This window comes from Cygnus olor, chromosome 3 (genome assembly GCF_009769625.2).
Source record: "Cygnus olor isolate bCygOlo1 chromosome 3, bCygOlo1.pri.v2, whole genome shotgun sequence".
NCBI lineage: Eukaryota > Metazoa > Chordata > Aves > Anseriformes > Anatidae > Cygnus > Cygnus olor.
In genome coordinates, this window is record NC_049171.1 from 103,455,052 (window position 1) to 103,472,137 (window position 17,086).

Below are 17,086 nucleotides of genomic sequence, written 5' to 3' on the forward strand. Positions count from 1 at the left end.
GATTTTTATATTAATAGTAACTTATAAGAGAAATAGTTAGAAAAAAGGAAATCAAAAATGGTATTAATTGTGAAGACTTCATGAGAGAACAATGGACAAATGAATACACAATGAAAAGTAAGTACATTTTGGAAGATCAATAACATGTGGGACGTCTTTAATAGCTAAATGGGATGACGTTGTACATGCATCAGGAAAAAACTAGTGCAAATTTTAGACCGATGTATAACTACTGAGGTAGTACCTTGTCCTCATGAATTTAGTTTGACCAATATTTCACCCCAGCTGTTCTTTTAAAAGAAAAGTGATGCATTGCTTACTGTTGATTAAAATAGAATATATGAAATGTACAGTACTGTTTCAATTTATCTCCTCTAGATTTTCTACCTAAACTTATCTTTTATCTAAAAGTAACAAAGGAATTAAACAGATTCATTTTTTAAGTATATAGGATCTGTGGAGATGAGACAAACAGAAATGATCTGAATTCTACAAACCTGCGAATGAAAACGAACAAGAGACGAACTCGACCTAATAAATATACAGCACCAACATTTTCATGGATTATTTACCTATTTTCTCTCATTTTTACCAAACTACTATTCACATTTCTTAGCATTCTTCTGAACACAAACTAAGGCCATTTGAACACCTCTGCTTTATACGTTGGCTACAAAATTGGGAAAATTTCTGCATTCAAGATTTTAGAGAGAATTCACTATGATTACAAGTGTTCAAAGAGAAGACAGCCAGCACCTCAAATGACAAGCAATATTCACATATTGTTATACACAGATCTCTATGGGGCAATATGATTAAAAACAATAACAAACTGTCTGCAAATATGCATGTAATCTGCATAAAACAGCAACAGTAAAAAGTTTTATTGACTAACTGAGAAAGAAAATAGCTGCACACTTACTTCAAATTGATCCAGAGCAGAGGTAGGCGCATTCAAAAATGCCAAGAAAGAATTCTGTGAGTCTTGGTGCTTTACACCTAGAAAACAGCAGCAGGTTTTTAAGCTACAGAAAAATGACCTCTTCGTGGAGGACCTTTGCCTTGCTGAATTCAGGGTTTGGGCATCCACCCAAGCCACCTCCATTTTTTTTTAATGGAGTTGTCACATTTGGTCTGTTTTCCAGAGTAAGATTTTTTTTTAAATAGATATACACCCACTAAAGCAAGAAGCAAACATTTAATTAACCATTTCCAAGCTAGGATGTGTGTGGAGTGAATTGAACAAGAAAACATATTGCATGTGTGTATTACGCAGAAGGAACAAGTTTCTAATGTGCTTATGTCCATTTGCAACATGCACCAAATGACACACAGGCTTAAATACTAATGCAGCAGGTGTCATCCCTACTCTACCCACACACCACACAGTAAACTGTGACCAGATGGTAGACAACAGCAAATACTGAATTTCCACAAAAAACATACAAAACATACTGTTTGGAGAACATACTGAATTTGCAGAGAATATGGGTTTCTTGACATACACTCTATACCTACATAAATACCCTGAAATCCTACAAAAAGACTAAAAAAAAAATCTCAAATTACCTGCTATCTTCATTTTCGGTGATATTCCACCCCCCCCCCCCCCCCAGTTTAAAAATACATTTATCAGAAGAAGGGATGCATGTGATAAACTAAATTATCTTATATAAATGGATTTGCACACACAGGAAGTTACTCTATCACAGTACACTGAGTGCAGCTGAAGCCCCTACACAATTCGTGATTCAAACATCAATATATCTCTTCTTAAAAGAGAGAGTTAAGTCCAAAGATAATAAGGACTAAGGTATATTTATAGCAAAATATTTGAATAATTACAGTAGAAGTAATTTACTTCTGAAAAAGCTTAATAATTAACTTTTTATTGAGTAATACTTTTTTTCAAAGAAAAAAGTAAATGTTTATCTCTATTTCCAGAAAAATAAAAATGTGTTAATACTAGCAAAAATACAAGGTAAAATATTAATTACAAATTCTTAATAGATTGTTTAACAGGAAGGTAGATTTCAGAAGCACAGTAACCATGCACAATTATTTAAGACAGCTCAAGAATCTAAAAATAAAAGCTAAACATGACAAAGCACTATTGTTTCCAGAAAGATGCTATCAAAAGTTCCTCTCCAAGCACTCAGAAGTATAATCTGTTATCAGTGCTAAGCATTAAGATGAACAAATAACAATTCCCTAAGGTTTATTTGCTAATCAGCACCAGTGATTTTTGAATATTTTGTATAGGTTTATATTATTTTTACCAGTCAACCAGCACTTGCAGGCCTATCTATATAAGATGAATGTTAACTGTAATACATTATTGACTGACATGCCATTAGGTTGCAAAGGCTGAACAATATTTTAAATCTCTATGCAACAATTGTTGTCAGGGCTTTGAAATTTTTTTTTGAAGTTCAAGCAATTCCCTACAAAAAAATAGATAATTCCATTTGGCCTGAAAAATTCCTTCCTCCCATGTGACTCACAAGATACAAATATGAGAGATACTATGCGAACTGTAAAGAATCAGCCAAATCATTAATCTTTCCTCATTTTTTTTTTTCATTTCAGATTTACTATAACATCTCTTCTCCTAGCAACTATGCAAAATACTGTTAAGGCAGATGTTATTAGAGTGGTAACATTAGGCAGAAATCGCAGACAACTCTCTTACAACCACAGCAAAACAAACATGACCACATTGTTCACTACATGGCTACAAAGCCGATCAATAACCCCATTCCAGAAACCAATGAATGAACTGCAGAGGGCCTCTGCAGTTGTATTCCCTCTTACGGGTCCAAAAGATTCATGAATGGAGAACACTGAAGAACAGAACACTGAAGTTTAAATACCTTCACCCATAAAAGAAGGGGAAAAAACTGTAAATAAATCCATACTTCAGCAGTTTTCTGGCAGTAAGTTACCATGCACATGCAAAATAAAAATAATACAGTTCCAACCCAGATAATACCTTACTTTTAGAGGTATATCAACAAAATGGATACATATGAGAAGTGCAAATGTAACTGTTGTGGATACATCTCATCGTGCAATAGGTGTGCTCACATTTTGTATGCCAAAATCCCTTGGTATCATATTTTACTTGCGAGATGACACTTAATTGATAAGATACACCCGCCAATGTGAAATATGTTATTTATTTGGATATCAGTTGCCATACCCTTTTCTGATCTAAGCTCTTCTGTCTCCTTTTTCAGCCTTTCAATATCTGTCAACAGTTCCAAGTTCTTCTTCTCAGATTCTTGCAATTTACTTCAAAAGAATACAAACAAAAAACCTATGTAAATATTGAGAACCCATGATACAAGTCACTCTTTTTTTTGTCCATCTTTTCATGCAATTTGGACTACTGCCAGTTAAAAATCAATGCCCAGAAAGCTGCATGATGTCATCAAATGCAAAAAATAAATTCAGAAACCTGTTTGGACCTGTTTAGTATGGTGTCTTAAAAAAGAACAAGCATTAATTACCTTTGTTTACCCACTAGGTAGGCTCATGTCTCTAACTTATGAGTAACTGTGTGAGCCTGCATCTTATGCTCAAGGAAAAAAAAGACCACGTGTATTTTTAAATTACAAATTAATTTTTTTAATTTGTTAATTCATAGTGCCTGTGATACTAGTAGATTCTGTAGAACTCTTTTTCCTCTCAGTTACTTGACAGTTATTTGTTTCAGTGCTTTTTGATTCGCAGCAGATAGGCAACACTACTATGCATTTCTACAGCACTTCTCATCCTTGCGTATCAAAAAAACACTGGTTCTCCTTTATTAGAGGATCTACGCTACTGCCTATCGTCATGTTACCTGGTGTGAAGGTAACATTTCCCATTTAAGGTGGACAGGGCATTTATTCCCCCTTCACAGATAACATACTTGAATCTCAACTCTGTCCAACTGATTTCCCAAAGCTCCAAAACATGTCAGTGTTCCTCAAATATGACAAAGAGAAATTCTTCATTTTGCTTGTAGTTGAAATTCTTACATTGCATGCTATCCCTTCTCTGCTTGGGGCAGTTTCCATACCTAGTATTGTCCTTCTACATGCTCAGATACTGCAAGGTTGACAGAATTGCTACTACAAAAAGTATTATTGTAGAGAAAACAGTGAGAGGGAACAGAATGGGTATGAATCTAAGAGAAGGCTCAGAATTCCCACATTAGTTTGAGTACCTAATTCAACCTACAGCAACTCAGACGACTAGCACTACATCTCTAGCCCGGTGAGATTCATAATTTGTAAATGTAACTAACATCACTTCACAGTACAGGACCAATGTTTTTCTCATGGCAAAGTCGCATATACTTTAGTTTAAATCAAATTACAACATATCACAGAAACTTAGCAATTAGTATGTATTTTTTTACATTCATATTTTTTTTACATTCATATTTTTCCATTTTATCTATAAAACGTCTTTGCTTAATATAGTTAATGTCTTGTAGTAGGGATCAGAACCACTGCTAAAGAAATTCAAGCCTTCTTTTTCAGCAGAACTTAGCTGCAATTGTTAGCAGCAGTGCAAGCTTATTCTTAAACATTCTTTAAACATAGGATTCTCTTGAAGGCACAGAAAATCTCATGTTCTGTCTTTGATTTCTGTCCAAACAAGCAAAGAAACAACATGTGCCAGCTTCAATAGTGAATGCCTATGAAGAAGACTTGTGCCACTAAATCTGTGTTCGCAGGATTCCAAGAGATTTCCTTAGTACTAGTTCTTAGGCACTCCTGAAGTAGATTGAAAGTAGAGACTTAGAAATGGAATGTCCTGCTATGGCTAGACAAATACAGCTTCTAAATAGCTTCTTCAGCTATTCACCCTCCACAAAACAAATTTCATAATTTAAGTTTAAAAAAAAAAAAAGAAAAAAAAGAGATCTGAGGAATGAATAAAAACATTCATAACTTCCCACAAGCGCATCTTGTTGCTGTGCAAACCAATATGCAATAATTGCATTTTGTCAAATAAACCAGTACAGCTACTAATACAATGGAATAGAATATATTCTAAGATAGAAAAACAAACTCTGTTTGCATTTGAATTTTTCATTATGACTAGGAGAGATTCCATTATTAAAGAGAAAGTATCCCCTCAAAGTCTTCAGGATTCCAAATCTTCAAAGGAAGTATTTAACTGCTCACACAATAAATACAGATACAGTCTTTTGTTCACATTTGGATATAAGAAACTTGCATATCATTCATTATCAAATTTTGATAGACAAGATAATTAAAATCATGATTTGATGACACTCTCTGGAAGGTATCAAAGTAAATTTCCATTACAACAATTCAGTCTTACCACTCTGTAGAGATACAGGAAGCTTTGACTTTATTCAACTCATCCTGAATAGCCTGTTTGGCTCGGATTTCAGCATCAAGAGCCGACTGTAGTTCCAACCTTGCAGACATATCTAGCTTTGCAAAGCGGCGCATCTTCCAGGGCATATCCTAGTTAAAAAAACAATAAAAAAAAGGGGAGAAGGAAGAGTAAGAGGAGAGAAGGCAGAAAACAAGGAATGTAACTAACTTCAACAATTATGTTTCTCAGTCTATTATGTCTCAGTCTATTTAGTTTCTAGAGTATTCTTATGATTTTTACCCTCAAGTAACAAATAGGCAAGGAGAATGTCTTATGCTGTCACAGTCTCAAAATCAAAGAGACTTTGTGAATTCTAGTTTTGTTGTGCCTCAATTCAAATGACAATCAAAGGACAAAGAACATTCAAAGGACATTCACAAGGGAAAGACTTCAAGGTTTCCATGAAGTCAAGTAGACCTTTCCTTCAACAGACTAATATGTGATTATAAAGTAGCTATTTCAATAATACCAGAGAGAAAAATCCCATTATGAAGATACTACTGTTTTAATAAATGATAAACAATAAATTTGGTATTCAGTTATTCAGAAGGGAATCTCTAAGAAAGTTTAAATTCTGACTAATACTGCCTCTATAGACAGGTTACCATTGCAGCTGAAACTATTAATTACCTTTTTTTTTTTTTTTTTTTTTAAGAAAAACCAACAACAATAACAAAATCCAATATATGAAATTAGACTCTTACTGTAGCTCTTGCACCCAAACTGGAGTTCCTCAGGGCCTCTAGTTCTTCTGTCATTTTAGAGGCCAAGGCTTGAAGATAACCTCGAGCATCTTTTTCATCACTTACCCTAGACAATTACATTAGGAAGAAAAAAATGTTTTAACCAAACAATCTAAAAACAAACAAACAAGCAAAATTCTCTTCAATGACATAACAACCAGAAACAGAGAAAAGAATACAAAGCAAAAATCATAAAATATAAGGAAACAGGGGAAAAAAAACAATACACCATAAAATAAAGTCTACCATTAATTAATATGAATAACACAATGTTTCAGCAAAGATTTACAGATAGTAGCCAGAAGGCAAGACAGAAAGCACCCACTCGCAACTGCCATGGGCTTGGAACAAACCGAAGAGCTTTACCATAGCAAAAGGTATGGGCTAAACATCTACAGGTTGCAATTACTTCTCGGTGTGAGTTTAAGATTTATTTAATGATGATTGCTTTAATACAGAGGAGGCAAAGATAATGACTACTTGATACACAACTCCCAACCAACATGAAAAAGTAAACACTTAGGTATGCTTTGGGCTTTATCTTCTTTGTCTCTTGCTTACAATTTAGTTCAAGTAAGAAGGTAAGGGTAAAGAGGAGGCCTAGGGAAAAACAGAACAAAACAAGACCAAAAGGTTCTGACTTTATTAAAGTCAGTAAGAGTTTTAATATGAATGAATCAGTATTCTTCCCAAGCTATACCAAAACTCAATGGGAGCAGCATACCAACTTTTGTTCATTTTGGATGTACCACATTTCCAATTCTGGATGTAACACATTTTGACGACCAGGTAAGAAGACCTTGTCTATACAAACCACTCGGTATAAAAGTGGGGAAAAAGGTGCAAGAATTAGCATAAGATGCTTTGGCAACCAAAGGGAATGCATAGTGAAATGGACGGTAAAAAGAAAATGGAGTTTAAGTAGGAACAGAAAGACTGCAAGGCTTTCAAGGTGAGAAGGGAAGTAATTTTTACAAAAATATATGCCAAGCTCAAGAAAACTCTTCAGACTATTAAAAACAGTAAGTATAAATGGTACAATTTAAAGCTGAGATACCATTTTGTTGTCCGCTAGATGGCAACATTCTCTCAATAAGGAGATAGATTGATCAAATGTGAACCCAGGAGTTCTTGGAGTCTTTCGATTTGTTACTGTTTTTCTGTTGGTTTTCTAGCTTTTATATAGCTTTTTTTTCCTTTTTTTTTTCCCCCTGGTTTTCAAAGCTTTTAAATATCTGCCATCATAACACTATGCTTAAAGTCTCCAACTTAATTTCCACCCCCACAATCAATTAAAACAAACAAACCAAAGAACCCCCTGCTTCTCCAAACATTTTCAGCACTTCACTCTGCTCTCAAACCCTTAAGTTTCCCCCTGCCCTCCTGAATTTCTGTTTAATAGCTAATTAACCTCCGATTATTCCTACTTCAAACACAATGCGCGTAACAAATTTTCAGGTTTCCTTCAGTTGAATTTCCTGATAATTTCTGCTAGTTGTTCTATGTATCATCATACTCCAAATCACTTTCACAATTTGTGTATGCTTTCTGATAGCAAGCAGATTTCAAAAGCCAAGTAACTACTTTGGGGCTTTTTAATGTTTGATTTTATGCATAAATTTTTTTTCTTCTTTCCTTTTTTATTTTTTAAATGAAATCAATAATTTAGATAAAGTCGACCACACTGCATTTGGTGGAATGATACCTAGGCAACAAGGAGAACATTAACTGAATATTCTGGGTAACAATAGTCACAGCTTCTGTACTAAGCTGATTCTAATGTCCACTAATGTCCGTTATAATAATAATGACCACTCTAATGTTCAGGTAATCCAGGTATGATTTTGCGAATTCTCACGTACATATTCAACATACAGAATTATTAATTTGAGCTAGCCATCTAAGATTCCTTTTCAATTGGTGGAGAGAACAATCACCTTCTATAGCACTAGTCATGGGATTATCTACCTTATGACTTTTAAAACTAGGTTACATAAATCCCTCCCAGAGAGGGTAGTAAGTTAAGATTCTTGCCAAGAACTCTGGGAATCAATAGCAAGATTTCTGTCGACCTTCTTTCTGTAACAGATCAGAAATACAGTACCATGGCTATTTAAAAGATTCCTTTTTTTAAGTGACTGTGTTAATCTCATATGCAATTAATTTCTTTCCCAACTCCCATAGGAAAATTTAGAGCTGACTATAACATCTTCAATATTTCCTATTCTTGTCAAAGAATGATGAGTGATTTGGCTAATATGAGTATGTCGATATAACACCTCCCTTAAGGCTGAATGATCTGTGTGGGTCTATTGCTACCACATCAGAATTTGCGATGGAAGTTTGACTGAAGCTTTTCTATTAAGAAATTGGCTGTATTTATGGTGTCTTGGGATATCAGCAAAAACAAAAAGGGGTTTGTACATTTGCCATAAACAAGATGCAAAAGAGGACTGTAAGAATGCATGGAAAGGCTAAGGGGAACATTATAGGCCATTAAAGTTACTTGCATGCTATAAAATCTGAAAAAAAATAAATTAGAAAGGCCCAAGAAGCTATGAAGAGAGCAACAATCCTAACCACAAAAAATGTGAACTCAAATGTGTGGCACATTTCCTGAGAGATTTATTAGATGGCAAGGCACTCAACAGAAGTGAATAACTCCTAGGGCTTGTGTTACTTAAAATAGGGCTAGAACAAATCCTTTGAATTATCACTGGGAGATGAGCAAACTTTTTACCAAACAGCATTAATTAATTTCATCTACTGCCTCCTATCCTTCATGAACCATGGTACAAAAAGAAAACAGTAGGCAAAAAAACATTTTAAGAGGTGGAAAGTATGCACCCAGAACACATATTTTAATTTAATACGAAATGAAAACCTGCTAGTTTGGGAGAGGGAGCCTAGAAGCACTACCCTGCTTTGTTATGTCCAAAGCTAACTGGAAAGCAGCGGGAAAACTTAAGGGAGGTGAGGGAAAGAGGGGGATCCTCCCTCTCTCCTCAGCACTGGTGAGGCCACACCTGGAGCACTGTGTCCAGTTCTGGGCTCCCCAGTACAAAAGGGACATGGAGCTACTGGAGCAAGTCCAGAGGAGAGCTACTAAGATGGCAGTACAACTAGGAGACTGCAACATCTGTCATATAAGGAGAGGCTGAGAGAACTAGGCCTGTTTAGCTGGGGGAAGAGAAGATAGAGGGGACCTTATCAACATGTTTAAATATCTGCAGGGAGGGTGTCAAGACAATGGGGCCAGAATCGTCAGTGGAACCCAGCAACAAGACAAGAGGCACCAGGCACAAACTGAAGCACACGAAGTTCCGGCTGAATATGAGAGGGCACTTCTGAGGGTGACAGAGCTCTGGAACAAGCTGCCCAGAGAGGTTGTCTCCTGCTTTGGAAAGACTCAAAACCCGCCTGGATGCCATCCTGTGCAACATGCTGTAGGTGACAGCATGTAGGGTCTCCTAGATGAGCTCCAGAGGTCCCTTCCAACCTCAGCCATTCTGTGATTCAGTGAAAGCATTCTATTTTCATACCAAAGATGCAGACAGGTATGGATTTAAATTGCATGTTCTTCCACGGAAAACAGACCTGTGACTGATTAAATATGATCTTTTTTTTTTAATTAGACTTCTTTCCTTTAAAACATTTACCATTATAATGGATGTTTAAAATTATTCATATAGCACCCCAAGTTCCACAGCAAAAAATCCCCAAATAAGGACCTATTTTGGTACACAGTGCTGCATTCTAAGGCTAGCAGATGGACATTAACAGATTATCTGAGTAACACGTGGGAGACCTAAACACAGTAAGAAATATATGTGAGCAACTATATGGCCTCACAACGCTGAAAAAAATATATGCAGAGAGAAATATGAAGGGAAAATTGAGATATGTACAGTAATTAAAAACTGGAACCAAATCAGAATTTTTAATCTCTTTAACGTATGCCCATAGTATTTTTTTCCTTTTTAAACCTCTTTCCCCTCCCCCCAAATGATGTCTGATACATGCAAGATGCCTTATCACATATCTAAACCAATTCAGCAGTATATCTTCAAATATTAAACTCTCTCATAAATTGGAGAAGGGACTTTCTTAATAGGCAGTTGGTACATTTTTACATCGTGTCAAATAAAATAATCCACATTTAATGCTGACTTGTCTTCTTCCACAACTCTAAACTTTTATGAATGCTTTCACATGTAAATCTGAAAAAAAGATTTACAGACAAGCATTTTTTTAAAAACAATATGCAATGCAAAATAACAAACTTGTGTCTCCTCTTACCTTGATTTTTTTCTAAAGAAAATACTTCTGATATCCATTAAAACTAACTATCCATTAAAACAGCTTTAATAAATATATGTATTTTTACTTCTCTGATGCAGACAGTCTACTAAGAATAGTGTGAGACGTGGTTTAAAAGGAATATGCACAACTGGACCCTTAATTTTTTTTTTTAACCTCTGCAGTGAATTCAATGTCTTGAGATGTTATTAACTTCATAACGCAGATTGGAGGTACATAATTTTATGTAACAAAAAGTTTTACACACTTCCAGAAACCCAGAGAACAACCTTCTTTCTGGTTATGTATCACATGGTTGTATTCAGAAGCCAAACTTTCTCTGTATTTAGACAACAAAATTATATTGACCATGTAACAACTAACAAACTAGTTTTCATTAAAACAAGTATTTCCCATTTTTGCTTTGACATGTCAAGTTAGATATTTAGTTGAGACCGATAAAATGCGAAAAAAAAATAGTAAACCAAAAAAAGACAATGTGATGAAGTCTTCAGAGAGGCGATTGATCTTTACAAAAAATATCTGGATACAAACTGTTCTCGTAGGTGCTAAACACTAGATGGAGCCATAAAAAGGAGGGGGAAGGAAAACACGAATGGAAGGGAAAAATGAAAGCTGTCTAGAAAAAGCAATCTTTTCCTTTTGATAGTTTCAACTTGTTATTTTTCCCTTCATTTATTAGAACTGAAGACAGAAGACTTTATAAACATAACATCATTATTTAACAGAAGTATTATAAAAACACCACTTGACTGGCATTGGGATAGTCTCAAACCTTCTGCCTTACTGCCTTGTAAAAAATCACATAAAAGTTGTACTATATTTGTTTCATTCTGCCACATGCCAAGCAGATGAAGGAAATTAATGCTGAGACACAAATACTCTCAAGTCACTGCTTTTCCCAGGCTTGTTCCTCCTTGGAGGCGTGAGCTCAGCAGCACATGATTCCTTTCAGCATTTTTCCAAAGCCACAAGCCACACCCAATGGCTACGATTCTTTTGCACTTAAACAGTTGTGTTTGCAAAGACACTTTCGCTCTTAAGGAGGAACGCAATTTTCCAGATATAGATATTATTAAAATCTCATGCAAAAAATACAGCAGAATCCTGCCTGGATGGTGTGCAAATTTCACTTAAGCACTTGCGAATCCAAAAACTCATCAATAGCCCTACCACATACTGAGTACTCACCATTGGATGATCTCAGTAATTTGGGCCTCCCAGTGGGCCACAGACTCCTTTTTATCAGCTAGGTCTCTCATCTCTTCTTCTAGCTGCCGGTTATTCATACTCAGCCTCTCAAACATGGTGGTGAGCTGAATGAGAAATTTAGGAACTTGTTAAATGTATAAGCTACTGTGACTCCATCACATTACAAACTCAGAGCCATGTGTTCCCCTCTCCCATTTCATACGTCTGCTTTAAAAATATTTAATACCCATTACAATGAACACCATGCAACAATAAAAGCCAGAATCGTTTCTCTTGTATGACCTCAACTGTAATGAAAGGTCTGTTTAAGAACTGAAACTTCATTTTTGCTCTAGCAAACACATTAGTTTCTAGAGAATTACTCTCCAAAAACCCATCCAACTCTTAGATGGTTTCTGTTTTGCACCATATAGATGTGGAATACTCTCTGTATGAAAAAGAAGAAAATGAAAAAGCCAAATAAGGGCACAAAAATAGTTACGGCTGAGATAAAGCTGCTCTCTCTCTTGTTTAGTAACCATGGAGAATGAGAGGCTTAACAGATACAACCACAAGTCAGTCCTGAGGTTCTCGAGGTATTTTACATTCCTTTATTTTTCATTTCACTCACTTGCAGACATGGAAATTGAAATGAAATGCAAATCTCTACGTACAAAATGGAATACCTAGCTATTAACCTTACTCACATTTACACAGCTGTCATTCATACATGCACCTTCTGCAAAACAAAAGCCACAGCTAATCTGATTGGGTATGGGGAACTAAACCTTCATTATGCTAAATAATTATTCACAGAATCAAACTGGAACCAGATATCAGATTGACTTTATAGAAAGGCCTGCTGAGGAGAATGAATCTCACGTAAAAGGTTTCTTTTAGCACTGAAATACATTAACAAAAATCATGAAAGAATAACATTTTTTAATCTATGCTGCTCTTTTATACTCCTAATATTACTCTGCTGCATATTTACCATTCAATGGGCTTATGATTTAAATACGCCAGTTTTTTAAATGTCACTTTACAAGACAAATACAAAGCTAACCAAATTTAAAGAAAAAAAGAACATGCAAAAAGACTGTCAAAATGACTCTTGCTGTTCTTTGACTAGACCTACATATAGGCATGTGTGTTACACTGCTTATACTGGTATTAAAATACACTTTAATTTGAACACTGACATGCAAACGTCCTTACTTTGAAGAACACTGTACTTTCATCATATTTTTAGATTTTTTTTTTGCATTAAAGAAAGAACAGACAAGTTTAGCAAGACTTGACTCACCCACAACGAACTTGAAAAACCTCTCAAAATGAGCAACATAGGTAACCAAAATGTATGAAACATAAATATTTATATATGAAACATAAATATTCCTTGCTCAATAGTCTTCAATTAAATTGTCTTATCATTTGTATTTTTTTTTAATATCTCAAAGTAACACAATCTCAGCAAGCAGGAGGGGCCCTGTTATTTCACACTAATTGACATGCAAATATACTCTATGTAATCACATCATTAACTATACATTTTTATATTTAGGTTACACAAGCAAGTAATCACTTTGTTTGGGGGGGGATTAAGATATTGTCTAAAATTAAATCTTAGCTAATTGTAAAACCATGTAACTCAATTCACACCCAAATACACTTATATATCCATATATAAAAGTATATATCCACACATTCTCAAATTCAGATGCATGTAGATTCTCTCTATTCAAATCAAGTATTAATCACAACTTTTGTGTAATACTAATTTCTGCTAAGAGTTATTAATAATCAATACAGCTTTACATTGACAGATTTGTACACAGCACACATTAGTTGTAAACTCAGGACACAACTATTCAGCACTTACTTTATCAAGTTCATTTGAAAGTTTTTTGTTTTCCTCTGTTAGAAGGATCTTTTCTCTTTCATACTTCTGTTTGAACTCTGTTTCAAATTCCTCTCTTTCACTTTGGCTAAGAAGTAAAACGAAGTAGAATTAGAAAGTTTCCTTTCTTAAATTCATCATACTCTACTTACAAACATACATACAGATCAATGCACACTGTAGCTGAAAGGAAACTATTACAATGATAATACCTGATCCTATTAAAACTAAGACCATAACGTGTTACACTACCATTTTAGGGCTATAAGACAGTCTTTAATTTTATCATGAGAGAGTTATCTTTCCTTCAGTACAATATTAACAGAGCTCCACTGAGCTATCATTTATCAATCCTCTTGCACATATTTTAATATTTAATGAATCTCTCAAACACGGAGCAGCTGTAATTCAGCAGATTGAAGTCTCTGTCAATATTCTGAGACATTCAGGGTAAATTCTCTGAAAGCTCACAGAAATGTTATTTTAATTTACAGATCTCCACAGTTCCAGGTTTCACACAGAATGACATGCAAAAACAACTGCATATGAAAACAGAACATACAGAACTTAAATTAGGGGAGTTGGGGCTGAGTCACTGATGAGAAAAATTTACATGGGCAGTAAGCTTCAAACAATATAGCACAGCCTGATGTCACATATGAAGAGCTAATTCAGCTACTATATATTTACTATCAATGTGAAGTGAACAGGTAACTTTTACATTCCTAATATGACAAGATTCTAGTCTAGATTAGGACCATTCTTTTGGGAAAACATCTTCAAATAGCTGTTGCCCCCAGCCCTTCCTTTCTCTTGTGGGTGTCATTCAGTAGAGAAGAACCCCTGATTGATTCTGTTCAACTTCGATTTTGCACAATGAACATGAGAACCTAAAATTAGATAAAACTGCTTGGCAAAAAAACACTGTAGTTTCCTTAAAGAGGTGTACTGCAATGTCGTAGACATGTAACTCCCATCTCAAATCCATTCTTTTGAGACTTGCTACATTTGTGAAGTTTCAGGAAGATGATGTTGTAGCATCTTGTATTCGCTGTGACCGATAATGAGTACAATCATCAGTAGGTTAATGGAACTGTACTATACAATGCCACAGGTAGAGAAAATATCCGTCCAATAAACATCCCTGTCCAACATTAAAAAATTTGAAAAAGTGCTCAGTAAAAAAAAAAAAGGTTAACACTGTAAAAATAAAGTCCAGTGGAAACTTTGTCTTGAATATTGCAATTGCTTTTCTGGATAGCAATCAGAATTTTACGTCGTGGAATAAAGAAACTACAACCTCACCAATTTTCCTGAGATGTAGAACTGGTACAAGTCTGGTGAATTGCAAGAACACCCTTAAAAGCAGAGAGACATCAGTGGTTACAGTGAACCCAGTTAAGAGAACTGCTGGTTTGAATTTCCTATTCCTAATTTGAAATTCATTTAGTGCTTCAACCACTCTTTGAAATCCAGTACAACATGTTAGACTCATGGTGAAATCCTATGTTGCTAGGCATCCTTTGAAACATAACCACATCCTAGCAAAATAAAACACTATCATTACTGTTTAAACACTAAGTTTGAAATTCACCACCACTTCTTTTCTATATCAATAGATTCCCTGCATATGATGAGCAGTCTAGGAAAAAAGCAGGAAAAGATTAAAACATTGGCTGTCAGGGGAATTAACAAGTCTTGCTTCTTTTTGCAAGGCAGAGATTCAAAACTCATTTCTCAGACAGCAGACCAAACTGATTTTTAATTAATTTTAGTTCTTTTATTTAGCTTTTTCATATTTATGTTTTTGTTTAGCATTTTTTGTTCTGTATTTGTATAAAACTTGTTCTTTCACGGCTCTAAGGCTCAAAGCAGTCAAAAATGATGGTGGATTACAGAAAGGAGCCCAACATATTGGGAATTTTCTGTATTTTGAATTCTTAATTCAGCTGATTGTCACTAATCCAGAAAGTCAGATTGCTACAGTATAATACACAAAGATGATAAATTTTAAACAGATGAGAATGTGGATATAATCTTTCATACCAAAGTATCAACTAAGCAAACCACAGAACTATGCCAGACTACATATGCATACCTTGGACAGCCAAGAACATCAAAATAACACATTTGCTTTGAAGCTGGGCATCCTCCTCTCCCATCAAGCTTTTTCTCTCATCTAAAATTTAGCTGTGTAACCACTCTTGAAGTTTAAGAAATCATACATGATACAGATTTCTTTTTATTAGTAAAAAAAAAAAAAAAAATCACAAACCACATGCAAGCAATGTGAAATACAGCTTTATGGTATCACTTTGTCACTCCAGCTCTTTACAGGACAACGAGCTGTACAAAGTGGAGAAATATTTTACCTTACTGCTTTGAAACCAAGTAAACCAGACTTGAAACAAACAGCAGCCCTCAGGGCTTCTTCATATAACAGATTTTAAAAAGAAAACTTTGTTTTATAAAACTCTCTTCTTTATAAATGTATCATTAATTGACAGGCTAAAAAGAAATTCTGCAAACGTGATTTATTTTTCACTTTAGGTTTCCTGCACCTTCTTCCAAAATATTTCATAATGGCAATTCTAAAAAAAGGAATGTTGTACAGCAGATCACTGGCCTGATGCTGTGTCCCTACATTTCCAATTTTAGTAGCATGCAGTTTATCAGAATTTTAGCAAAGGGTATAAAGGGGTAGTTATTCTCACTTGAACACTCGTGTTGTTGAAATAACAAATAAGGAAGCTTGAAGTTGAAGGAAACAAACAAAAATTCCATTTTTTTTTAAATAAAAAAAACACCAGCATGTAAGTTAAAAAAGGTTCACGCAGAGAATTGATTTTGACCAAGCTCTTATTGACCCTTGCTTAGAATAACACACATAATTTACTCTACGCTATATCCCTTGTAAAGCAATACAACCATATCCTTTTAATCTGCACTAAAGGTTATTTTTAGACTACTAAATACACTTCGACCCCACGGCCACTCCAAGCTTATGGTTTAAATAATTCTACTTATTTCACCATAAAGCTTCCAGGTGCTTCCTTTTCAACACTTACACTGAACACCTCTGTATTGGTAAACTCACAAAAAGCTTTGTTTTTCTGGTTAGAAGAGCTAAAAACAATACATGCAAGGGGAAACAAAAAACATCAGTGTTCTCCTGAGAAAAAAAAAATCCAAACACGAATCAAGTAGCAATTCTTCCATTCAATATTCAAGCTTCCTTTCTAAATTCCAGAACTACTACAGATATTAATCTGTAGCTGTTGTGGTTTAGCCCGGCTGGCAGTCAAACACCACACAGCCGTTCGCTCACCCTCCCCCCTCCCTCTCCGGGATGGGGGAGAGAAACGGGAAAGTGAAGTCTGTGAGTTGAGATAAAGACAGTTTATTAAGACAGGGAAAAGAATAACAACAATAATAATAATAATAATAGTATTAATAGTAATAATGTGTACGAAATAAGTGATGCACAATGCAATTGCTCACCACCCGTTGACCGATGCCCAGCCTATCC

At 35.0% G+C, this 17,086-nt stretch overlaps 1 protein-coding gene across 5 annotated transcripts in view; it reads right to left on the bottom strand.

Annotated features, from left to right (window-relative positions):
• Positions 1 to 17,086, bottom strand: part of CDC42BPA (CDC42 binding protein kinase alpha) — a 163,582-nt gene that overhangs the window by 39,125 nt on the left and 107,371 nt on the right. For 4 of the 5 annotated variants that reach the window (XM_040552935.1, XM_040552932.1, XM_040552933.1 and 1 more), the window contains 6 exons: positions 13,540 to 13,645; positions 11,658 to 11,782; positions 6,108 to 6,213; positions 5,344 to 5,492; positions 3,203 to 3,294; positions 923 to 999 (listed from right to left, as the gene is read on the bottom strand). In XM_040552935.1, coding sequence (XP_040408869.1) covers positions 923 to 999; positions 3,203 to 3,294; positions 5,344 to 5,492; positions 6,108 to 6,213; positions 11,658 to 11,782; positions 13,540 to 13,645 — 655 coding nt within the window. The remainder of the gene's footprint in view (positions 1 to 922; positions 1,000 to 3,202; positions 3,295 to 5,343; positions 5,493 to 6,107; positions 6,214 to 11,657; positions 11,783 to 13,539; positions 13,646 to 17,086) is intronic. The other variant, XM_040552934.1, reaches the window with a different exon arrangement.